This window comes from Hyperolius riggenbachi, chromosome 7, assembly GCF_040937935.1.
Source record: "Hyperolius riggenbachi isolate aHypRig1 chromosome 7, aHypRig1.pri, whole genome shotgun sequence".
Lineage (NCBI taxonomy): Eukaryota > Metazoa > Chordata > Amphibia > Anura > Hyperoliidae > Hyperolius > Hyperolius riggenbachi.
In genome coordinates, this window is record NC_090652.1 from 290896876 (window position 1) to 290923493 (window position 26618).

Below are 26618 nucleotides of genomic sequence, written 5' to 3' on the forward strand. Positions count from 1 at the left end.
ACGCAATTTGGGCAACATTTCACCTGCAAAAAAAGGAATTTACTCACCTGACAAAAGTCTCCTCTCCCGGCCTCTGGCGCGCAGCTCCCCGGACCATCTTGCTCCTCCAATCGCGCTGAATGTTATAGCAGGGCTACGGGAAGATGGCGCCTGAAGCCCTGTACTGGAGACACAAATAGTCTCCAGTACAGGGCTTCGGACGCCATCTTCCCGTAGCCCTGCTCTGCCTGCCGAACACTATGCAGGCTGCTGGAGCGGGGCTGCGGGCTATGAACTGGCGCAGCGTCTATTAGACGCTGCGGCCAGTTCATGCATCGTACGGTGGCCAGAGTCCCGAGGCCGGGACGTCCCACAGCTAAAAGCGGAAAGGTTCCCGGGACCTCATGCAGCCTGGGACAGGGGACCCCGAATTTGGGACCTGTCCTGGGTAAAGCGGGACGTCTGGTCAGTGTACCTAAGCCATTCATCTAGGCCTGGTGTGTGGGCAGCTTTCTGTATGCCATACATCTAGGCCTGGTGTGTGGGCAGCTTTCTGTATGCCATACATCTAGGCCTGGTGTGTGGACTGCTTTCCCTATGCCATACATCTAGGCCTGGTGTGTGGACTGCTTCCCTATGCCATACATCTAGGCCTGGTGTGTGGGCTGCTTTCCCTATGCCATACATCTAGGCCTGGTGTGTGGGCAGCTTTCTGTATGCCATACATCTAGGCCTGGTGTGTGGGCAGCTTTCTGTATGCCATACATCTAGGCCTGGTGTGTGGACTGCTTTCCCTATGCCATACATCTAGGCCTGGTGTAGGAACTGCTTTCCCTATGCCATACATCTAGGCCTGGTGTGTGGACTGCTTTCCCTATGCCATACATCTAGGCCTGGAGTGTGGACTGCTTTCCCTATGCCATACATCTAGGCCTGGTGTGTGGACTGCTTTTCCTATGCCATACATCTAGGCCTGGTGTGTGGACTGCTTTCCCTATGCCATACATCTAGGCCTGGTGTGTGGACTGCTTTCCGTATGCCATACATCTAGGCCTGGTGTAGGAACTGCTTTCCCTATGCCATACATCTAGGCCTGGTGTCTGGACTGCGTTCCCTATGCCATACATCTAGGCCTGGTGTCTGGACTGCTTTCCCTATGCCATACATCTAGGCCTGGTGTGTGGACTGCTTTCCCTATGCCATACATCTAGGCCTGGTGTCTGGACTGCTTTCCCTATGCCATACATCTAGACCTGGTGTCTGGACTGCTTTCCCTATGCCATACATCTAGGCCTGGTGTCTGGACTGCTTTCCCTATGCCATACATCTAGGCCTGGTGTGTGGACTGCTTTCCCTATGCCATACATCTAGGCCTGGTGTAGGAACTGCTTTCCCTATGCCATACATCTAGGCCTGGTGTCTGGACTGCGTTCCCTATGCCATACATCTAGGCCTGGTGTCTGGACTGCTTTCCCTATGCCATACATCTAGGCCTGGTGTGTGGACTGCTTTCCCTATGCCATACATCTAGGCCTGGTGTCTGGACTGCTTTCCCTATGCCATACATCTAGGCCTGGTGTGTGGACTGCTTTCCCTATGCCATACATCTAGGCCTGGTGTGTGGACTGCTTTCCCTATGCCATACATCTAGGCCTGGTGTGTGGACTGCTTTCCCTATGCCATACATCTAGGCCTGGTGTGTGGACTGCTTTCCCTATGCCATACATCTAGGCCTGGTGTGTGGACTGCTTTCCCTAAGCCATACATCTAGGCCTGGTGTAAGGACTGCTTTCCCTAAGCCATACATCTAGGCCTGGTGTGTGGACTGCTTTCCATATGCCATACATCTAGGCCTGGTGTGTGGACTGCTTTCCCTATGCCATACATCTAGGCCTGGTGTGTGGACTGCTTTCCCTATGCCATACATCTAGGCCTGGTGTAAGGACTGCTTTCCCTAAGCCATACATCTAGGCCTGGTGTGTGGGCTGCTTTCCCTATGCCATACATCTAGGCCTGGTGTGTGGGCAGCTTTCTGTATGCCATACATCTAGGCCTGGTGTGTGGACAGCTTTCTGTATGCCATACATCTAGGCCTGGTGTGTGGACTGCTTTCCCTATGCCATACATCTAGGCCTGGTGTGTGGACTGCTTTCCCTATGCCATACATCTAGGCCTGGTGTGTGGACTGCTTTCCCTATGCCATACATCTAGGCCTGGTGTGTGGACTGCTTTCCCTTTGCCATACATCTAGGCCTGGTGTGTGGACTGCTTTCCCTATGCCATACATCTAGGCCTGGTGTGTGGACAGCTTTCTGTATGCCATACATCTAGGCCTGGTGGAGGACTGCTTTCCCTATGCCATACATCTAGGCCTGGTGTCTGGACTGCTTTCCCTATGCCATACATCTAGGCCTGGTGTGTGGACTGCTTTCCCTATGCCATACATCTAGGCCTGGTGTGTGGACTGCTTTCCCTATGCCATACATCTAGGCCTGGTGTGTGGACTGCTTTCCCTATGCCATACATCTAGGCCTGGTGTGTGGGCAGCTTTCTGTATGCCATACATCTAGGCCTGGTGTGTGGACTGCTTTCCCTATGCCATACATCTAGGCCTGGTGTGTGGACTGCTTTCCCTATGCCATACATCTAGGCCTGGTGTGTGGACTGCTTTCCCTATGCCATACATCTAGGCCTGGTGTAAGGACTGCTTTCCCTATGCCATACATCTAGGCCTGGTGTCTGGACTGCTTTCCCTATGCCATACATCTAGGCCTGGTGTGTGGACTGCTTTCCCTATGCCATACATCTAGGCCTGGTGTAAGGACTGCTTTCCCTAAGCCATACATCTAGGCCTGGTGTGTGGACTGCTTTCCCTATGCCATACATCTAGGCCTGGTGTGTGGACTGCTTTCCCTATGCCATACATCTAGGCCTGGTGTGTGGACAGCTTTCTGTATGCCATACATCTAGGCCTGGTGTGTGGACTGCTTTCCCTAAGCCATACATCTAGGCCTGGTGTGTGGACTGCTTTCCATATGCCATACATCTAGGCCTGGTGTGTGGACTGCTTTCTGTATGCAATACATCTAGGCCTGATGTGTGGACAGCTTTCTGTATGCCATACATTTAGGCCTGGTGTGTGGACTGCTTTCCCTATGCCATACATCTAGGCCTGGTGTGTGGACAGCTTTCTGTATGCCATACATCTAGGCCTGGTGGAGGACTGCTTTCCCTAAGCCATACATCTAGGCCTGGTGTAGGGACTGCTTTCCCTAAGCCATACATCTAGGCCTGGTGTGTGGACTGCTTTCCCTATGCCATACATCTAGGCCTGGTGTGTGGACTGCTTTCCCTATGCCATTCAACTAGGCCTGGTGTGTGGACTGCTTTTCCTATGCCATACATCTAGGCCTGGTGTAAGGACTGCTTTCCCTATGCCATACATCTAGGCCTGGTGTGTGGACTGCTTTCCATATGCCATACATCTAGACCTGGTGTGTGGACTGGTTTCCCTACGCCATACATCTAGGCCTGGTGTGTGGGCTGCTTTCTGTATGCCATACATCTAGGCCTGGTGTGTGGACTGCTTCCCTATGCCATACATCTAGGCCTGGTGTGTGGGCTGCTTTCTGTATGCCATACATCTAGGCCTGGTGTGTGGACTGCTTCCCTATGCCATACATCTAGGCCTGGTGTGTGGACTGCTTTCCCTATGCCATACATCTAGGCCTGGTGTAAGGACTGCTTTCCCTATGCCATACATCTAGGCCTGGTGTGTGGGCAGCTTTCTGTATGCCATACATCTAGGCCTGGTGTGTGGACTGCTTTCCCTAAGCCATACATCTAGGCCTGGTGTAGGAACTGCTTTCCCTATGCCATACATCTAGGCCTGGTGTCTGGACTGCTTTCCCTATGCCATACATCTAGGCCTGGTGTGTGGACTGCTTTCCCTTTGCCATACATCTAGGCCTGGTGTAAGGACTGCTTTCCCTAAGCCATACATCTAGGCCTGGTGTGTGGACTGCTTTCCATATGCCATGCATCTAGGCCTGGTGTGTGGGCTGCTTTCCCTATGCCATACATCTAGGCCTGGTGTGTGGGCAGCTTTCTGTATGCCATACATCTAGGCCTGGTGTGTGGACAGCTTTCTGTATGCCATACATCTAGGCCTGGTGTGTGGACTGCTTTCCCTATGCCATACATCTAGGCCTGGTGTGTGGACTGCTTTCCCTATGCCATACATCTAGGCCTGGTGTGTGGACTGCTTTCCCTATGCCATACATCTAGGCCTGGTGTGTGGACTGCTTTCCCTTTGCCATACATCTAGGCCTGGTGTGTGGACTGCTTTCCCTATGCCATACATCTAGGCCTGGTGTGTGGACAGCTTTCTGTATGTCATACATCTAGGCCTGGTGTGTGGACTGCTTTCCCTATGCCATACATCTAGGCCTGGTGTGTGGGCTGCTTTCCCTATGCCATACATCTAGGCCTGGTGTAGGGACTGCTTTCCCTATGCCATACATCTAGGCCTGGTGTCTGGACTGCTTTCCCTATGCCATACATCTAGGCCTGGTGTGTGGACTGCTTTCCCTATGCCATACATCTAGGCCTGGTGTGTGGACTGCTTTCCCTTTGCCATACATCTAGGCCTGGTGTAAGGACTGCTTTCCCTATGCCATACATCTAGGCCTGGTGTGTGGGCAGCTTTCTGTATGCCATACATCTAGGCCTGGTGTGTGGACTGCTTTCCCTATGCCATACATCTAGGCCTGGTGTGTGGACTGCTTTCCCTATGCCATACATCTAGGCCTGGTGTTTGGACAGCTTCCTGTATGCCATACATCTAGGCCTGGTGTAAGGACTGCTTTCCCTAAGCCATACATCTAGGCCTGGTGTGTGGACTGCTTTCCATATGCCATACATCTAGGCCTGATGTGTGGACAGCTTTCTGTATGCCATACATTTAGGCCTGGTGTGTGGACTGCTTTCCCTATGCCATACATCTAGGCCTGGTGTGTGGACAGCTTTCTGTATGCCATACATCTAGGCCTGGTGTGTGGACAGCTTTCTGTATGCCATACATCTAGGCCTGGTGGAGGACTGCTTTCCCTAAGCCATACATCTAGGCCTGGTGTAGGGACTGCTTTCCCTATGCCATACATCTAGGCCTGGTGTGTGGACTGCTTTCCCTAAGCCATACATCTAGGCCTGGTGTGTGGACTGCTTTCCCTATGCCATACATCTAGGCCTGGTGTGTGGACTGCTTTCCCTACGCCATACATCTAGGCCTGGTGTGTGGGCTGCTTTCTGTATGCCATACATCTAGGCCTGGTGTGTGGACTGCTTTCCCTATGCCATGCATCTAGGCCTGGTGTGTGGGCTGCTTTCTGTATGCCATACATCTAGGCCTGGTGTGTGGACTGCTTTCTGTATGCCATACATCTAGGCCTGGTGTATGGACTGCTTTCCGTACTGACAGAAACATCATAAAAACATTCCATAATTGTACCCCAACATGTGGATTTGATGTCACATCTGGCCTGACAGCCCACAAGTAATGCTGTACAGTGCCTTTTATTCTGGAACACAGAGAGACACATGTAAGGCTCTAGTTATCAGTAAAGTTACACATTTCCGTTGTGTTGAAGCGCTGAAGCATGTCACCTTCTCATCATTGTGATGTGACGCCCGGTACCCGCGCCTCCTCGCATCCTCCCCTTTGAAGCCTGCCCATTGTCGTAGTTTCCATACTGTTAATTGACGACAGTTCGCAGGGAAAGAACAATGTGCCTGACCATGTGATCGCTCGTACTCTCAGATTCCCATGACAATAGCTGTCAGGCAACAGTTTTAATGGTGTCCACGCCGCAATGTTCTCCTATCGCCGCCTAGCAACATGAAACCGCCGCTTGACAGCTCTTCATGTGGGATGTGAGAGGGGGAATGGAGGCTGCTTCTGGCCTTGTTATTTGCGATGTAACCAGGTGTGTGACCCTCTCTCTCTCCGCAGCTCAACGATCTCATCCGAAATCCCACCGAAGGCAAGTTCTGGCAAGTGGATCACATTCGGCCAGTGTACGGCGGTGGCGGCCAGTGCTCCCTGGACAACCTTCAGACCCTCTGCACCGTGTGCCATAAAGAGGTAGGATATGGTTTCTCAAGCTAACCTTAAATCAAACCTGAAGTTTAACAAAACAAATTAGTTTACCTGACCTGGGGCTTCTTGTAGCCCCCTGAAGTCATTCTGCTATCATGCCGTCCTTTTTAATCCCTCCCACCAGCAGTGGCGACCCCTGCAAAGCTGGCCGGCCACATGCCTCCTCTCCGTGCTGCCGATGCTGGGAGTGTACTGCACATGTGCAGTAGGCAAAATCGCTACTTGCATGCGCTGCCGGGAGTGCGATCAGGGTGTACGTGATTTGCGGGTGTGCATTAGCAGTAGCCGGTGAAGGGCCAGCTTTTCGGGGGTCGCCACTGCTGGCTGGAGGGATTTAGGAGGACGTCATGGGAACAGGACCACTCCAGAGGGCTGCAAGAAGCTCCAGGTAAGTTAAATTCAGGGGTTTTTTTTGTTTTGTTTTTAGACTGAAATAACCCTTTAAAGCAAACTTGAAGCAAAAATAAACATATGAGATAATGAATGATATGTGTAGTGCAGCTAAGGAGTAGAACATTAGTAGCAAAGAAAAGAATCTCATATTGTTATCCAGTAAAGGGAGAGTTAAACCACTTCAGTTGTTATCTATGCAAAAGAGCTTTTTTTTTAGCTATTTGACCCTCTGGGTTGAATACAGTCCTGTTTTCTGAAGAGCCTAAAGAAAACCTGTAATGAGAAAAACCTCCCCTGGGGGGTACTCACCTCGGGTGGGGGAAGCCTCCGGATCCTATTGAGGCTTCCCCCGTCCTCCTCAGGCCCACGGCGGCGAAAATCCTCCCGGAACGGTGGGGATTTAAATATTTACCTCCCGGGCTCCAGCGCAGGCACAGTATCGGCTCTCCGCTCGGAGATGGGCGGAAATAGCCAATCGTTGTTGGGCCGCTCTACTGTTAGAGTGAACTCGACGGAGATCGGCTATTTTCGCCTATCTCTGTGTGGAGAGCCGCAACAGCGCCCCCTGCTGGAGCCAGGAAAGGTAAATAAATCGGTGCTTATCAGCCTTGTCGAGGGAGGATTCCGAGACACTCCGAGGGAGCCAGCGCTGGACTGCCTGCAGCTACAGCGGAGGGGGAAGCCTCATTGGGACGCTGAGGCTTCCCCCTACCAGGGGACTTTTTTTTTGTTACAGGGTCTCTTTAAACAGCCAATAAACAGTGAGAGACAGCTTGAGATAAGGTTTTACTGCAGGAAAGTTCAAAGGGTCATTATTTCTGCTTTGTTTCATAGCTTAAAATACAGAGTGTGGTTTTAAAACTGCAACTGTGACAGAATGGTGCAATGTTATAAAAAAAGTTATGTAACAGAAAATAAAAATGCGAGGCTGTTTTACTAATGTTCTATTCATTATCCATGCTACACATACAATTCATTTAATTATAAGGGTTTTTTTTTTTTGCTTCAAGTTTGCTTTAAAGTGGAACTAAACTCGGAACTTCCTCTCTGCTCTGTAGTATTAGCCACAGTGTGATAACCTTTATGGAAAAAGAACATACGGTACATGGAGGAGACCCGGCAGGCAGTGTGCACAGATTTTCGATTAAAAATACTGTATTCATAATCTGTGTACAGAGTGTTTAGGGATTCGATTAGATCCCTCTCCGATCAGATAACGGTCTGAGAGGGATCCATCTGATGGCCACATGGACCAGTGTATAACCAGCTCATACAGTGTATAACCAGCTCATATAATTGCCTGGGGCTTCTTCCAGCCCTCTGCTAGCAGCTCCATAAGATGTGTGACTGGGAACTGCCAGCCAGTGGGAGGATGAAGGGGACCGAGAGGACACAGAGGGACCTCACAGACTAGGTGGGTGAGCTGGAAGAAGCCCTAGATTAGTACAACTCAACAGTTTTAGGCACAGTTCAGGTCCACTTTAACCTCTTAAAGACCGCTCCACACCAATTGGAGTGGACACGGCAGCAGCCCCAGGACCGCCTAACACCTATCAGCATGCAGTCCTGGGGGCGTGTTTTGCAGGAGGTCGTTATTATTATTATTATTATTATTTAGTATTTATATAGCGCCAACATATTACGCAGCGCTGTACAATGTATATATATATCTTGTCACTAACTGTGCCTCAAAGGAGCTCACAATCTAATCCCTACCATTGTTATATCTCTATATTATGTAGTGTAAGTACTGTAGTCTAGGGCCAATTTTTTTTTTTTTTGCGCAATTTTAGGGGGAGCCAATTAACTTATCCGTATGTTTTTGGAATGTGGGAGGAAACCGGAGTGCCCGGAGGAAACCCACGCAGACACGGAGAGAACATACAAACTCTTTGCAGATAGTGCCCTGGCTGGGATTCGAACCAGGGACCCAGCGCTGCAAGGCGAGAGAGCTAACCACTACGCCACCGTGCCTGCCTGTCGTTAGTGCCAATGCAAGCGCATCTCTGCTTGAATGATGGAGCTCCGCTCCATCATCAGCCTCCCAGTGGTGATTGCCGCTAGGAGACTCATAGCACAGCACTGCGATCTAAGGCAGCGCTGTACGGGGATGGACATGTCACATGGCTGTCCCCCTGGTACGCAGGAGAGCAATCAGCTCTCATTGCCTGAAGCCTATGACCTCCATCACAGAGGTCTCCGATCTCTGATGCTACTTCCTGTTTAAACAGGAAGTAGCATGAAGCATTGAGAGATCGGAGACCTCCGTGATGGAGTTATGTGTTGCTGCTGCCCGCTTGTTGCCACTGATAATAGATGCTGATAATAGGTGCAAATCGGCTGGAGCCCATTGGAAAGCTGCTACTGCGCCTGCACAGGAGCGCGGCAGCTAATATTGCAGCCGCAACTGCACCACAGCTTGTCGGCTGATTTTTGGGGGAGCCAGCACTGGATCCCAGAGGTAGATGATGGGAGATGCCTAATTAGGATCCAGAGGCTTCCCCCTCCCAGGTAAGTATCCCCGGGGGAAGGTTGTTTTTGGTTACAGATTCACTTTAACAGAAAAGAAACACTATTATTATTATTATTATTATTATTAAAGCACAAGCTCGCTCTGATTCTGAAGCTGCAGTACAGCTATAAGAAAAGGTGCCGCGAAGGCCAACTAAATTAATACGAGACACAGGGGACCTCAATTATGAGAAGATATTAACTGAAGCAAATCTAATCAGCTTTGAATGAAAGGGATGGAGAGAACTATATTCACCTCGTGTAAAAAATGACTGTAGTAATGCGCAAATATACTCTGATTCCCTCCCCTCTCTGAGGTCTAAAGGTGGCCATACACAAACAGATTGTCACACAAAATGATCCATCTTTCCCTCCCCAATCTAAATCTGATCAGAGAGGGATTGGTTCCTACCACACACAGCGTATCGATTTTCAATCACACTGTATAGTTACACTCCCAGATGCAGGACGGCACTATGGCGGCCGAATTGCAGTGTTTTTATAGTGGTATGTGCTCCGTCTTTTGATGGCCCCCAAAATACTCACAAAGTGCCGCTATAGCCGTAATTCCTATTACGACCTCTGGTGGCGCCGGCTGCGCCCAAATCTCCAGACCTGTTTTTGCAGCGCTCGCCAATGGGCCATCGATCTACCACAGCTCTTGCACCTCCTATCTACAGAGAAGGTCTGTCCCGTCCAGTTTCTTCATTTTAGCCCAAAAAGTATGTAAATTATAAGCATTCAAACATGTGGATTAGATTCCTTCAGAGTGATCATATCTGCTGGTAATGGAACTGGAAAATCGGATGTATGTATGGACTGCCTACCTAGAACGTCCAGAGATGACTGAGGCCCCCTGAGCCCAAAACTCAATGTTTTTGTCTCTCCCGCCGATCTTGCCACTGAATCCCCACAGCAGCTCACTCACTCTGCCTGTCTCTATGACGGCAGAGCCCTGTAAGCAGGTCAGGAGCCGATTTCATTGGCTCCTGGCCCTGTCTTTCAATGTAAGCAACTCCCTTTGGCTTACATTGAAAGACAGGGTCAGGAGCCAATGAAAGCGGGTCCTGATCGGCTCACAGGAGTGGGTGACCCAGGTTCCGGACGTGCGGCGGGTATGTGTGGCGATTCGTTGGGATTCTGCCGTCTATACCAGCAGTCTCTGGTCCTTAAAGGAGAACTGTAGTGAAAGGTATATGGAGGCTGCCATATTGATTTCCTTTTAAGCAATGCCAGTTGCCTGGCAGCGCTGCTGAGCCATTTGTCTGCTGTAATGTGAATCACACCAGAAACAAGCATGCAGCTAATCTTGTCAGATCTGTCAAAAATGTCCGAAACGCCTGATCTGCTGCATGCTTGTTCAGAGTTTTGGGCTAAAAGTATTAGAGGCAGAGGATCTGCAGGTTAGCCAGGCAACTGGTATTGCTTAAAAGGAAATAAATATGGCAGCCTCCCCATACCTCTCACTACAGTTCTCCTTTAAGGAGGCAGGGGCCACTGGTACTTAAGCGGTTAAACCTGAGCAGTTATAAAAGCCACTAATTAGAGCGGCTATAAAGCCTGCCAAAGTATGGCTACCGTGGCGCACTCCTGCTTCCAAATGACTCACCGGGCGCCACCATAGCCACTAATTGCATTGCAGCCTATGGCGTGGCCCAAATGACCAGACGCAGCAAGAGGGCGTTTCTTGCACCCAACCTTCTTTGGGAGCATATTGGGGTTCTGAACTAGGAATGGTTAATGAGATGCTAAAAATTTCGTATTGATGCAGGATTATGCACATTTTGTATATAAATGTATGCAGCTTGAAAACGGACCAATAGAATTTTACCTCAGCAGGATTTGACTGGTCCATGTTCAAGCTGCATAATTTTGCATACAGAGTTTGCATAATGCTGCCTCAACTCGAAATTCTTTGCATTTCATTGACCATCCCTATTCCAAACCTCTGAGGCTGAGTGCACACATAACAGAGCGTGAAAGGTCGTGTTTTCTGTCATGTGCGCTTTTAGTGCATTTGCGTTTTTCCGCATGTACGTTTTGCGTGCGTTTTATGCGTTTGCAGTTCGCATATACAAAACACGTATGCGTTTTTATATTGCGTTTCATTCCAATCACTAGAAAGATAACAGGAAGCGGAAATACATCACAAAACTATTTTTTAAAAAAAAAAATGCATACAAAACGCAACACATTGCATTCCCATTGACTTTCATTATATGCGGTTTTGAATACTTTGCAACAAAACCAGCGTTTTTAAAAACGCATGCATACAAATTGCATATGCGTTTTTTTGTTTGTTTTTTTCCATGTGGCCCATAAGCTTCCATTAGTGGCAAAAACGCAGCATTTTCTGCCACGCTTGCGTTTCTGCTAAGTGTGCACCTAGCCTTAAAGGGAACACATAGGCATTAAAACCAATTGTTCCAGAGAGCAATGACCCTTCATTCTAACTCCACCCCCTTTCTGCACCAGCCCACCTTCCTCTGAGGAAGATGAGCTCAGGTCCGTTCATGTGTGATTATTCCACTGGGCGTAATTGGGAACCTCCCTGTATATGACACCACAGAAGCCTCTGACAATGAGCCTGGCCATAGGATGTCATTAGCCCATCACCGGCTAGAATAAGCCTAATTTCATTACATAAACTCGGATCTTTCTTCATTGTTCATCAGGCAAAAGTGTGCAGAAAGCAAATTGTTCCCTATTACTATCCATGCAGTAATTAGTGGTAATTATAGCCCAGAGACAGAGGAAGAGGCACAGATCAGGCCATCGACAGGGTCGTGCCCCGTTCAATTATTCCTGCGCTGTCCGGATCATTCCTTCAATGCGCGGGGATGATTGCCGTCTCGCAGAAGGTGACTTTGTTGCCGGGATCCTGTGTGGGGAGTGCTGGCTCTGCTCTGCTCTAATTGGGGCAATTTTTATGGCTCGCCTTTCTAAAGAACGTACGAGATAAAATGGAAGTGCCTCGTTATCTGCATTTTCTAATTTCTGCAAATTCTCCATCGCTAATGAGGCAATTTGAGTGAACGGCATCAAGCCTGTCCAGCCATTGAGCAGCTTTCTGACAAGCGGAGGAACTCAGAGTAGCCTGATGATGAGACTCTCGGCGGGAGTCGGTGCCAAAAGCTTTCAGCTCACTCTTATTTACAGTGGAGGTAATTACAGGATTATATCTTGCTGCATTAGGCCAAGCCTGACGTGTCCTCACAACGTCACCCTAAGCCTGACGTGTCCTCACAGTGTCACCCCAAGTCTCATACAGCCTGACGTGCCCTCACAATGTCACCCCAAGTCTCATACAGCCTGACGTGTCCTCACAATGTCACACCAAGCCTGATGTGTCCTCAGTGTCACCCGAAGTCTCTCATACAGCTTGATGTGTCCTCCTAGCATCACCCCAAGTCTCATGTGTAGCCTGATGTGTCCTCACAGTATCACCTCAAGACCAGCCTGATGTGGTCCTCCCAGCGTCACCCCAAGTCTCAAGTCCAGCCTGACGTGTCCTCACATCATCACCCCAAACCTCAAGTCCAGCCAGACATTTCCTCATGATATCACCCCAAACCTCAAGACTAGCCTGACGTGTCCTCGCAGCATCACCCCAAGTCTCTGGTACAGCCTGACAGCATCACCCCAAGTCTCTGGTACAGCCTGACAGCATCACCCCAAGTCTCTGGTACAGCCTGACAGCATCACCCCAAGTCTCTGGTACAGCCTGACAGCATCACCCCAAGTCTCTGGTACAGCCTGACAGCATCACCCCAAGTCTCTGGTACAGCCTGACAGCATCACCCCAAGTCTCTGGTACAGCCTGACAGCATCAGGCCAAGTCTCTGGTACAGCCTGACAGCATCACCCCAAGTCTCTGGTACAGCCTGACAGCATCACCCCAAGTCTCTGGTACAGCCTGACAGCATCACCCCAAGTCTCTGGTACAGCCTGACAGCATCACCCCAAGTCTCTGGTACAGCCTGACAGCATCACCCCAAGTCTCTGGTACAGCCTGACAGCATCACCCCAAGTCTCTGGTACAGCCTGACAGCATCACCCCAAGTCTCTGGTACAGCCTGACAGCATCACCCCAATTCTCTGGTACAGCCTGATAGCATCACCCCAAGTCTCTGGTACAGCCTGACAGCATCACCCCAAGTCTATGGTACAGCCTGACAGCATCACCCCAAATCTAAAGTCTAGCCTGACGTCAAAAAATCCAAAGGTCTTCACACTCCATGAAAGTATAACGTGGTTTATTCACAAAACACACCCGGGGCCCATATGCAATTCACTTTTTCTCCTGAGTTTTCTCCTAGGTGATAGTTTCACACTTTTCAGTAAATACTTTTTACAGTAATCCACCAGCAAGCAAAAAAATACTCAAAATAATTTTGATAGTACTTTTTCACCAACTTTTAGGTAATTTTTCAATTGTAAAATGTTTAACCTCCTTGCCGGTTATCCCGAGCTCAGCTCGGGGTAACCTGCGCAGGAGGATATCTCAGGCCCCGCTGGGCCGATTTGCATATTTTTTTTTCCCTACACGCAGCTAGCACTTTGCTAGCTGCGTGTAGGTCGCGATCGCCGCCGCTCGCCGCCGATTCACTGCTACCCGCCGCGCCGAGCCGCCCCCCGCCCCAGACCCCTGCGCAGCCTGGCCAATCAGTGCCAGGCAGCGCTAAGGGGCGGATCGGAGTTCCCTCTGACGTCACGACGTCTATGACGTCGGTGACGTCATCCCGCCCGGTCGCCATGGCGACCGGGGAAGCCCTGCAGGAAATCCCGTTCTCAACGGGATTCCCTGCATACTTTGATCGCCGAAGGCGATCGGAGTGGGTGGGGGGATGCCGCCGCTTAGCGACTATCATGTAGCGAGCCCTTGGCTCGCTACATGATTAAAAAAAAAAAAAAAAAAGTGCGGCGCTGCCTCCTTGCCGGATTTTTTAGACCGGCAAGGAGGTTAATGGTTATTTTAAAGAGAATATGAAAATGATCTCCTATGAGATAACTCAGGAGAAAAAGTGAATTGCATATGGGCCCTGGTATCCAGGGCTGTGAAATCGGTACAAAAATCCACCGACTCCGACTCCTCAGTTTAGGATTCCTCCGACTCCTCTAATTTGCATATTACAATCTTGTTGAATGAAAGTATGTAACATGAAATTCGTCTCTTAACTGCCAACGCTTAGGAATTTTAAAAGACAACTGAAGTGAGAAGGATATGGAGACTGCCATATTTATTCCCTTTAGTCAGAGACTAAAACTAGTCCTTGGTAAGAGTACTTGTAAAGGTACAGACCGGAAACACAAAGCTGCAAATGATTAGATAGAAACATTGCTACAAATAGGAAGTGTGGCGCTTGCATTCATAGCGGCAGGGAGATAATATCTTCCAACAGTTGAGTTCAGCTATGGCCACCCTATAGCTATATATAAGACACATAATTGCACCAAGTTGCAGAATGGCAATGGTGGATTCACCCATAACTTTAGGCACAAATGTGAAGTTGTCTCAAAATTGCCTTTCCTCTGTTCTCTTGCAACCTTTTTGGTTCTAAAGGTCACAGGCCAGCCTCCTCCTGTGGGAACAACTCCTGCTCAGTGTTTAACCACTTGAGGACCATAGGCCTACACCCCCCCCCCCTCCCCCCAGTGACCATGCCATTTTTCACAAAAAGGGCCACTGCAGCTTTAAGGCCTCGCTGCAGCACACAAGTGACCCCCCCCCCTTTTCTCCCTGTTGGTGGGGTCTGAAAGCTCTCCCAATGTTTATTTATTTAAATAAAATAATTGATTATTTTTTTTAAATTAAATTTTCATCTTTTTTTCTTTATTTTTTAAATCCTTAAACTTTAGAATACAGTTGGAGTTATAGGACCCCGAGGAACCCAGGCGATCTGTTTGCCGGGCTTCCTTCAGCGGAATCCCTGTGTTTCTCATTGTGATCATTATATCCTTTTAACACCTCAATCTGCATTTCCCCTTCTTTCCAGAGAACGGCTAAGCAAGCGAAGGAGCGCAGCCACACAAAGAAGCTCTCCGTGGCCTCGAAATACGGCTCAGACATCACAAAATTCTTCTCCAAGATCTGACATTTCACCCCAGCCCTCGCATCTCTTTCCCGCTACATGTCTTGTGTGTGTCTCGGCTTTTATGTGCTTTTCTGATTCATGGATCCAATAAAATAATTATTTTGGTGAGTACCATCTGTTTACATGTGCCTCATTAGTGTGAGCGATAAGCCAAGGACTGAGCGGGAACAGGCACACCTGGAGAGAGTCACACAGCAGAATGTCACACAGAAATACCACATCTGTCTGACGGGAACTTAAAGGGGGACTCCGGACTAAAAATCTACTCAGCAGCACTGAAAAGGCTTGGTGTTTCTTTAACAGTTTCACAGCATCAGAACTTTGTTTTTCTTACCAAAGCATCATTTTTAGCTGAATTTTTAGCTAAGCTCCACCCATCAAAGAAAAAAAGCCAGGGCTTTTTTTCCCTGATGCTGTGCAGAGCATGATGGGATTTCCTATGTTGTTGTTCACGTTGCCTAGCAACTGGGAGAGGTGCTCAGGACACAGGATAGTTGGAACTGTGTCTCATGCTCCCTGTCACCTCCTTTCAACCAAAAAGATGGCTGCCCTCATGAAATCAAACATTTGCCTGTTCTTTTAAAACAGGGTGGGAAAGAGATTATATTACCTATCTATTTTAATTAACATAACTAATGTAACTTAATGACAGTATGTTTGTTTAGGCTGGAGTTCCTCTTTAAAGGGGGACTCCGGCGTCCTAGAAAATTCCCCAAACACATTCCTGACCCTCCTTGGATGAAGGTCACTAGCAAACCTGAAGCAAAAATAAACTTATCAGATAATGAATTGTATGTGTAGTACAGCTAAGAAATAGAACATTAGTAGAAAAAGTAAGTCTCATATTGTTTTCCAGTACCGAAAAAGTAAAAAAAAAAAATCAGTTATCTATGCAAAAGAGCTTCTCTGAGCTGTTCGACCTATTTGGTTGGAATACAGTTCTGTTTTCTGAAACGCTTACTGTAAACAGCCAAGAAACGGTGAAAGACAGCTCGAGATAGAGTAAGGCTGGAAAGTTCAAAGGGTCATTATTTTTTATTTGTTTTATAGCTTAAAAGACAGAGTGTGGTTTCTAAACTGCAAATATGACAGAATGATGCAATGTTATAAAAAAAATCTATATAACCTGAAAAGAGAAATTGAAGACTTTTCTGTAATACTAACGTTCTATTTGTTATCCGTACTACACATACAATTTATTATATCATAAGAATTTTTTTTTCTTTTTTTGCTTCAGGATTGCTTTTATAAAACTTGTATAAACCATTAGAATGTCTGGATGACATCATCATTATAGCGCCATGGTTCTCTTAGCAACAGGGACAGTGGGAGAGATTGACACAATATGGGTAGAAATGTAACTTGTAGGTAGAATAGCGTTGAATATATAAAGTCAGCGCAGGTTCTTTAGTAATACAGCTTTCGTCATTTTCTGGTATACAGGATCTTGATAGATGGTCCGCAGAACTTTCAAATGGTGTCGTTTCACCAGCGATGTCACACGCCACAGATTTCTCCAGATTATATAGTAGATATCCTGAGGTCGCAGAGACTCGCCAAAGGGGAGTCCAGTAGGATAGTGACATGAAAGAGATGTACGGCACATCTAAGTGTAAACCGTCTTTATTACATAACAAGTAAAACAATTTAAAAACAAGGATAAAAGAAATACTCACATACTGGGCCCGTGCACTGGGAACCCCGAAATAGTAGCGCGCATAAAATGGTCAATAGAAGACCTCAAATAAAATGGTGCCGCCTGTCGCCTTTCCAGGGAATGCCATACATCTTTCATGTCACTATCCTACTGGACTCCCCTTTGGCGGGTCTCTGCGACATCAGGATATCTACTATATTCCGGAGGAATCTGTGGCGTGTGACATCGCTGGTGAAACGACACCATTTGAAAGTTCTGCGGACCATCTATCGAACTCGTTTACAACCTTATAATGTGGGTTGTTGGAATCTGGTAAGCCTTGCTTCTTTACCTTTTTGTTCGAAGATCCTGTATACCAGAAAATGACGAAAGCTGTATTACTATAGACCTGCGCTGACTTTATATATTCATTGCTTGTGTGGACTTTTGGACATTATTCTTCTCGACTGCGGTCGCCTTCTGCCTTGGCGCTGACACTTGTTGTTTATTTAGGTAGAATAGCGTTGCTTTGTCAGTAAAGCTGCAAATACAAACAAGATTTTCCATTCACTCAAAACAATCATATGTAAATGTCTTCAATGAAGACCTGTTGTGAATGCAGCCGTCTCCCAACACCACTGACAAGGCAATTCATGAAAACTGCCTGCTCTTGCTATGTTATCGTTCCCTCCTCAGCAGTGTGCCTTTTGCTCCTCTTATCTTTACACAACGGTCTGCTTGAGCAGAGCACCGTGTCTGTACAGCGATCTTCCTACACTGTCACCTGAAATGATCATAAACAGGTGTTGCAGGCAGCAGACTCCTATTTATCCCCAGTTCTCATCTAATTCTGCAGATTTCTTCTCCCCTAGCACAGGTGTGTTTTCCAAGATGACTCCCCTGTCCCACCTATAGGTAACGTGTACCGGGAGTTCTCCACCTATGCATTATTCTGTCATATTTGCAGCTTAGAAACCACACTCTGTCTATTTTCTAGTGATAAGCAGGAAGTCAAATGTTTTTCTAATTTAAATAGAAACTCCAGTGAAAATAATGTAATAAAAAAGTGCTTCATTTTTACAATAATTTATGTATAAATGATTTAGTCAGTGTTTGCCCATTGTAAATGCTTTCCTCTCCCTGATTTACATTCTTACATTGATCACTTGGTGATATTTTTGCTGCTGGCAGGTGATGTCAGTCGAAGGAGATGCTGCTTGCTTTTTTGGCAGCTGTTATTTCCCTTAATACAACAAGGCTCTCACAGTGTGATGTCAGAACCATGGTCCTGACATCACACTGTGGGAGGGATTTCACCACAATTTCAGCCATACAGACCCCCCTGATGATCCGTTTAAGAAATGAAAATATTTCTTATGGGAAAAGGGGTATGAGCTACTGCTTGGGAGGAAGTTCAATTTTTGATTACAGTTTCTCTTTAACCACTTGATGACCCACCCTTTACCCCCCCTTAAGGACCAGCGTGGTTATTAGTGATCTGTGCTGGGTGGGCTCTACAGCCCCCAGCACAGATCAGGGTGCAGGCAGAGAGATCAGATTGCCCCCCTTTTTTCCCCCCTATGGGGATGATGTGCAGGGGGGGTCTGATCTCTGCTGCCTGCGTGTGGCTGGCGGGGGGGGGGCACCTCAAAGCCCCCCTCCGCGGCGACATTCACCCCCTCCCTCTCCTCCCTGTCCCCCCGGTGATCGGGGCTGCACAGGACGCTATCCGTCCTGTGCAGCCTGTGACAGGACGTCCCCTGTCACATGGCGGCGATCCCCGGCCGCTGATTGGCCGGGGATTGCCGATCTGCCTTACGGCGCTGCTGCGCGGATTATTTCCGCTTGTGTTTACATTTAGCCTGCGAGCCGCCATCGGCGGCCCGCAGGCTATTCACGGAGCCCCCCGGCGTGATTTGTCAGGAAGCAGCCGCTCGCGCGAGCGGCTGCTTAATGATTACTCAGCCTGCAGCTGGCGACGCAGTACTGCGTCGCTGGTCCTGCAGCTGCCACTTTGCCGACGCACGGTATAAGCGTGCGGTCGGCAAGTGGTTAAAGAGTACCTGAAATGGCTTCACTACAGTCTGATGAAACATGCCCCAAAGAGCTTGTCAGCTGCACTTGTAACACATTCTGTGTTCTGAGAGCAAGAAAGCGGTAAAAAAGGGGAATTTCTTATCATTGAAGGTCACACTGTAGTCACTTCCTGTCTGAGTCAGGACTGAGTCAGCCACTTGCATACCTTATATTTAACTCTTTCAGGCAGAGAAAGAAAAAAACAGGTCATATTGCTTCATCCTGTACTGAGGATTCCTGATCTAATCTGTTGTCCAAATCTTTGTAATGTACTACTAGCCATACATCTAGCGATTCTGCTTCAATCGACAAAGTGATCAACTTTATTAAGGAATCGACTTCAGTATGGTTGATCGAAAGTCGATAGACTAGTGACCCACACACTACAAACGATATCCTATGCGATTCACCTTCACATTCGATCTGACCGATGTTGTGCCTCCATGTGTGCTCTGAATGTAAAAACCGTTTCAGAGTCGATCGAACGAAATGTGAACAGTAGCCGATTCCTGTGTGATTGACCGATATCTTGCATCCTGCTCGATCCACCAAGCTGGTCGATTCAACCTGAAATTAGCCACTTTTCATCAATTGGGAATTGTGAAACACACTCAATTCTCTCAATTCTATAAAATGATTAAATCGAATGGTCGATCGTGCAGCCAAAACGCTAGATGTATGGCCAACTATAGTGAGGCCTGAAGGGCACCAAACCTCTTGATGAATGTTGGGTATCGAACCTTATTAAAGAGAATCTGTATTGTTAAAATCGCACAAAAGTAAACATACCAGTGCGTTAAGGGACATCTCCTATTACCCTCTGACACAATTTCGCCGCTCCTCGCTGCATTAAAAGTGGTTAAAAACAGTTTTAAAAAGTTTGTTTATAAACAAACAAAATGGCCACCAAAACAGGAAGTAGGTTGATGTACAGTATGTCCACACATACAAAATACATTCATACACAAGCAGGCTGTATACAGCCTTCCTTTTGAATCTCAAGAGATTATTTGTGTGTTTCTTTCCCCCTGTTCTCATGCACTGAAGTTTCAGGCTGCTTGTTTCTTCCTGCAAACAGCTTTGCCCTTGTCTGTAATTCTTCAGTATGTGAAAGCCCAGCCAGCTCAGAGGACGATTTATCCAGCTTGTAAAAGATAAGAGAGAAGCTGCTCTAATCCTAAATAACACACAGGCAGTGTGCATACAGGGGCCTGGAAGGGGGAGTTCATAGCAGAACCACAACACTGAAGAACTTGGAAGCCTTCCAGACACAGGCTGACAAGTCTGACAAGAGAGAGACAAGTTGATTTATTACAGAGATGGTGATAGTAGAACGTGCTGCAGTAAGCCAGAACACATTAGAATAGCTTTTTGAACTTGTAGGATGATAAAAAAAACAGGATGCAATTTTTGTTACGGAGTCTCTTTAATGTAAAGACATATAGAAAACAGTGCCAGGCACCATTCATAGGATTAGGATTGATTAACTACTCAAAGACCGATCCACGTCAATGGGCGTGGCCCCGGCGGCAGCCCCAGGACTGCCTAACGCCAATTGGTGTCAGGTCCTGGAGTCGGTTAGTGAAGGAGATCGCGCGCAGGGTGCACCCGCATCTCCTCCTTAGGGGCGGAGCTCTGCCCCGTCTTGGGAGACTGTTAGATGGCGTGATCGCCGTCTATTTACACGGCTGTCCCCCTGGGGGACAAGAGAGCGATCAGCTCTCATAGGCAGAAGCCTATGACAGCCGATCGCCTGATTGGACGGCTGGGGGGAAGGAGGGGTTTTCTAAAAAAAAATAATAATTAAAGAAATAGTAAAAAATATTTTAAAAAAGGTAAATAAATATTGATAAACAAACAACTGGGGGGCGATCAGACCCCACCAACAGAGAGTTCTGTTGGTGGGAGGAAAAGGGAGGGGGAATCACTTGTGTGCTGTGTTGTGCGGCCCTGCAGCTTGGCCTTAAAGCTGCAGTGGCCATTTTAGTAATAATTAGCCTGGTCTTTAGGGGGGTTTACCACTGTGGTTATCAAGTGGTTAAAGCTCTTAGTGCCCTTTTACACTTGAATGCATTGGTATGCGGTGGTACGCATTATTTTTCTCCATAGCAGTGCATTGTGAAAAAGTTTTCAATGTAAGGATACCAGAGCCGAAACCATTAGGAGCAACGGGGGAGCAGGCAAGCTGTCCTGATGGTCACCACTCCCCATCCCCCACCCCCGTTTCTCCTCTGCCCACCTCTTTTTTTTTTTTTTTTTTACCTTTTTCTTTGCTTGGCAGTTGTAAAAAGCTGTTATTTCTCACAATGCAACAAGGTGCACACAAAGCAAACTGTCAGGACCATGGTCATGACATCACACTGTGGGAGGGGTTTCACCACAATATCAGCCACGCAGACCTCCCCTGATGAATTATCCGAGAAAAGGTAAAGATTTCTCGTGGGAAAGGGGGTCTGAGCTACTGACTGGGATGCAGTTTAATCCTGGATTAAAGTTCTTCTTTAAACTCACTGGAAAACGGTGTGTTCAGTAAAACAAATGTTGTTTTCAGCAATGTGTCAAACTTTATAATAACCAAAGGAAAACTAGCATAGAGGAGTAATTTGCAGTCAGACATACAGAGGATACATGGAAAGAGGGGTCTTGGAGGGACAGACATACAGAGGAAACATGGAAAGAGGGGTCTTGAAGGGTCAGACATACAGAGGATACATGGAACGAGGGGTCTTGGAGGGTCAGACATACAGAGGATACATAGAACAAGGGGTCTTGGAGGGACAGACATACAGAGGATACATGGAACGAGGGGTCTTGGAGGGACAGACATACAGAGGACACATGGAACAAGGGGTCTTGGAGGGACAGACATACAGAGGACACATGGAACAAGGTGTCTTGGAGGGACAGACATACAGAGGACACCTGGAACAAGGTGTCTTGGAGGGATGGACATACAGAGGACACCTGGAACGAGGGGTCTTGGAGGGTCAGACATACAGAGGACACATGGAACGAGGGGTCTTGGAGGGACAGACATACGGAGGACATATGGAACGAGGGGTCTTGGAGGGACAGACATACAGAGGACACATGGAACGAGGGGTCTTGGAGGGACAGACATACAGAGGACACCTGGAACGAGGGGTCTTGGAGGGACAGACATACAGAGGACACCTGGAACAAGGTGTCTTGGAGGGATGGACATACAGAGGACACCTGGAACGAGGGGTCTTGGAGGGTCAGACATACGGAGGACACATGGAACGAGGGGTCTTGGAGGGACAGACATACGGAGGACATATGGAACGAGGGGTCTTGGAGGGACAGACATACAGAGGACACATGGAACGAGGGGTCTTGGAGGGACAGACATACAGAGGACACCTGGAACGAGGGGTCTTGGAGGGACAGACATACAGAGGACACCTGGAACGAGGGGACTTGGAGGGACAGACATACAGAGGACACCTGGAACGAGGGGTCTTGGAGGAACAGACATACAGAGGACACATGGAATAAGGGGTCTTGGAGGGACGGACATACAGAGGACATATGGAATGAGGGGTCTTGGAGGGTCAGACATGCAGAGGATACATGGAACGAGGGGTCTTGGAGGGACAGGCATACAGAGGACACCTGGAACGAGGGGTCTTGGAGGGTCAGACATACAGAGGACACATGGAACGAGGGGTCTTGGAGGGACAGACATACAGAGGACATATGGAACGAGGGGCCTTGGAGGGACAGACATACGGAGGACATATGGAACGAGGGGTCTTGGAGGGACAGACATACAGAGGACACCTGGAACGAGGGGACTTGGAGGGTCAGACATACAGAGGACACCTGGAACGAGGGGTCTTGGAGGGACAGACATGCAGAGGCCACCTGGAACGAGAGGTCTTGGAGGGCCGGACATACAGAGGATACATGGAACGAGGGGTCTGGAAGGGACAGACATACAGAGGACACATGGAACGAGGGGTCTTGGAGTGACAGACATACAGAGGACACCTGGAATGAGGGGTCTTGGAGGGACAGACATACAGAGGACACATGGAATAAGGGGTCTTGGAGGGACGGACATACAGAGGACATATGGAATGAGGGGTCTTGGAGGGACAGACATACAGAGGACACATGGAACGAGGGGACTTGGAGGGTCAGACATACAGAGGACACCTGGAATGAGGGGTCTTGGAGGGACAGACATACAGAGGACACCTGGAACGAGGGGTCTTGGAGGGACAGACATACAGAGGACACCTGGAACAAGGGGTCTTGGAGGGACAGACATACAGAGGACACATGGAATAAGGGGTCTTGGAGGGACGGACATACAGAGGACATATGGAATGAGGGGTCTTGGAGGGTCAGACATGCAGAGGATACATGGAACGAGGGGTCTTGGAGGGACAGACATACAGAGGACACCTGGAACGAGGGGTCTTTGAGGGACGGACATACAGAGGACACCTGGAACGAGGGGTCTTGGAGGGACGGACATACAGAGGACATATGGAATGAGGGGTCTTGGAGGGTCAGACATGCAGAGGATACATGGAATGAGGGGTCTTGGAGGGACAGACATACAGAGGATACCTGGAACGAGGGGACTTGGAGGGTCAGACATACAGAGGACACCTGGAACGAGGGGTCTTTGAGGGACAGACATACAGAGGACACCTGGAACGAGGGGTCTTGGAGGGACGGACATACAGAGGACATATGGAATGAGGGGTCTTGGAGGGTCAGACATGCAGAGGATACATGGAACGAGAGGTCTTGGAGGGACAGACATACAGAGGATACCTGGAACGAGGGGACTTGGAGGGTCAGACATACAGAGGACACCTGGAACAAGGGGTCTTGGAGGGACAGACATACAGAGGACACATGGAACAAGGGGTCTTGGAGGGTCAGACATACAGAGGACACCTGGAACGAGGGGTCTTGGAGGGACGGACATACAGAGGACATATGGAATGAGGGGTCTTGGAGGGACAGACATACAGAGGACACATGGAACAAGGGGTCTTGGAGGGTCAGACATACAGAGGACACATGAAACGAGGGGACTTGGAGGGACAGACATACAGAGGACATATGGAATGAGGGGTCTTGGAGGGACAGACATACAGAGGACACATGGAACAAGGGGTCTTGGAGGGTCAGACATACAGAGGACACATGAAACGAGGGGTCTTGGAGGGACAGACATAGAGAGGACACCTGGAACGAGGGGACTTGGAGGGTCAGACATACAGAGGACACCTGGAACGAGGGGTCTTGGAGGGACAGACATACAGAGGACACCTGGAACGAGGGGACTTGGAGGGTCAGACATACAGAGGCCACCTGGAACGAGGGGTCTTGGAGGGACAGACATACAGAGGATACCTGGAACGAGGGGACTTGGAGGGTCAGACATACAGAGGACACCTGGAACAAGGGGTCTTGGAGGGACAGACATACAGAGGACACATGGAACAAGGGGTCTTGGAGGGTCAGACATACAGAGGACACCTGGAACGAGGGGTCTTGGAGGGACGGACATACAGAGGACATATGGAATGAGGGGTCTTGGAGGGACAGACATACAGAGGACACATGGAACAAGGGGTCTTGGAGGGTCAGACATACAGAGGACACATGAAACGAGGGGACTTGGAGGGACAGACATACAGAGGACATATGGAATGAGGGGTCTTGGAGGGACAGACATACAGAGGACACATGGAACAAGGGGTCTTGGAGGGTCAGACATACAGAGGACACATGAAACGAGGGGTCTTGGAGGGACAGACATAGAGAGGACACCTGGAACGAGGGGACTTGGAGGGTCAGACATACAGAGGACACCTGGAACGAGGGGTCTTGGAGGGACAGACATACAGAGGACACCTGGAACGAGGGGACTTGGAGGGTCAGACATACAGAGGACACCTGGAACGAGGGGTCTTGGAGGGACAGACATACAGAGGCCACCTGGAACGAGGGGTCTTGGAGGGACAGACATACAGAGGACACATGGAACAAGGGGTCTTGGAGGGTCAGACATACAGAGGACACCTGGAAAGAGGGGTCTTGGAGGGACAGACATACAGAGGATACCTGGAACGAGGGGACTTGGAGGGACAGACATACAGAGGATACCTGGAACGAGGGGACTTGGAGGGTCAGACATACAGAGGACACCTGGAACGAGGGGACTTGGAGGGTCAGACATACAGAGGACACCTGGAACAAGGGGTCTTGGAGGGACAGACATACAGAGGATACCTGGAATGAGGGGTCTTGGAGGGTCAGACATACAGAGGACACATGAAACGAGGGGACTTGGAGGGACAGACATACAGAGGCCACATGGAACGAGGGGTCTTGGAGGGACAGACATACAGAGGCCACATGGAACGAGGGGTCTTGGAGGGACAGACATACAGAGGACACATGGAACAAGGGGTCTTGGAGGGACAGACATACAGAGGACACATGGAACGAGGGGTCTTGGAGGGACAGACATACAGAGGACACCTGGAACGAGGGGTCTTGGAGGGACAGACATACAGAGGACACATGGAACGAGGGCTCTTGGAGGGACAGACATAGAGAGGACATCTGGAACGAGGGGTCTTGGAGGGACAGACATACAGAGGACATATGGAACGAGGGGTCTTGGAGGGTCAGACATACAGAGGACACATGGAACGAGGGGTCTTGGAGGGTCAGACATACAGAGGACACATGGAACGAGGGGTCTTGGAGGGACAGACATACAGAGGACACATGGAACGAGGGGTCTTGGAGGGACAGACATACAGAGGACATATGGAATGAGGGGTCTTGGAGGGACAGACATACAGAGGCCACCTGGAACGAGGGGTCTTGGAGGGACAGACATACAGAGGCCACCTGGAACGAGGGGTCTTGGAGGGACAGACATACAGAGAAAGTTTGAGTTTAGCATTTGTATCCTAATGAACATCAGATAGAGCTGAAATCTCAATTATAAGTGACATTTTGTGCAAATTGAAGGCAGAACTTCACACCCAGCAGAGTAATCTTCTATTCTCGTCTCTCTTGCTTCTCATGATTCCTCGCGCTGCACACAAGGTGTTTAAGGTCCCTGAACCACAACCCATCTTCACACTACTTTACCAGCTTCTCTCTCATCTATTTACCACTTCACTATCACGTTTTTTTTTCTTTGCACATCACCTTGATCTTCAGATGAAAGTTTTTATTAACACCCCCGCACGGTCGGCTCCCACACCCCGGAATAATTAATTACGGAGGAGCAGAGAGCAGATGGTGATTGGCTGACCGACAGGGAAGGGGTTAAGGAGCAGATTATTACAGCTGCAATGACGCTCAGTGCCGGTTCAAGCCTTAAAATAGATATTTCCACCAGTTTCCATGGCAGCAGCTACTGTACAGTTAAATCTATCAATAGCCGCAAGCGAAGCCGGGAAAATATCACCAGTCAGGGGAGGAAAAGTTAATAATCGCAAAGTAGGGGGGAAAAAAATACCACCAGTCCCCATCATGGCGGATAATTTCATAATATCCATTGCTGCTGCCCCTCGATTCCACGTCGGCGTTGCCGTCGGGGGTCTGTTAAAGCTGCCGGGTAAATAGCTACATAGACGGGTGAAGGAAACGGCGTAAATGCGACAAGTCTGCCCTTCCAAGTGCATTCATAATTCATTCCAGCTTATTCTGTGATTCAGATGTCTCTAGACAGCCTGGCCAGATGGAGCATTTGGCTGAT

The 26618-nt window shown here is 48.7% G+C and overlaps 2 protein-coding genes across 2 annotated transcripts in view; both read left to right on the forward strand.

Moving 5' to 3' along the window:
* ZRANB3 (zinc finger RANBP2-type containing 3) overlaps positions 1 to 15246 on the forward strand; it is a 413220-nt gene extending 397974 nt beyond the window's left edge. The window contains exons 20-21 of the mRNA XM_068245929.1: positions 5990 to 6121; positions 15037 to 15246. Coding sequence (XP_068102030.1) covers positions 5990 to 6121; positions 15037 to 15135 — 231 coding nt within the window. The 3' untranslated portion in view covers positions 15136 to 15246. The remainder of the gene's footprint in view (positions 1 to 5989; positions 6122 to 15036) is intronic.
* An 8334-nt stretch (positions 15247 to 23580) lies between these two features.
* On the forward strand, positions 23581 to 25839 carry LOC137526174 (uncharacterized). The gene has a single exon (XM_068247393.1). It carries the CDS (start codon positions 23581 to 23583, stop codon positions 25837 to 25839), a length of 2259 nt encoding a protein of 752 aa, XP_068103494.1.
* Positions 25840 to 26618: the final 779 nt, after the last annotated feature.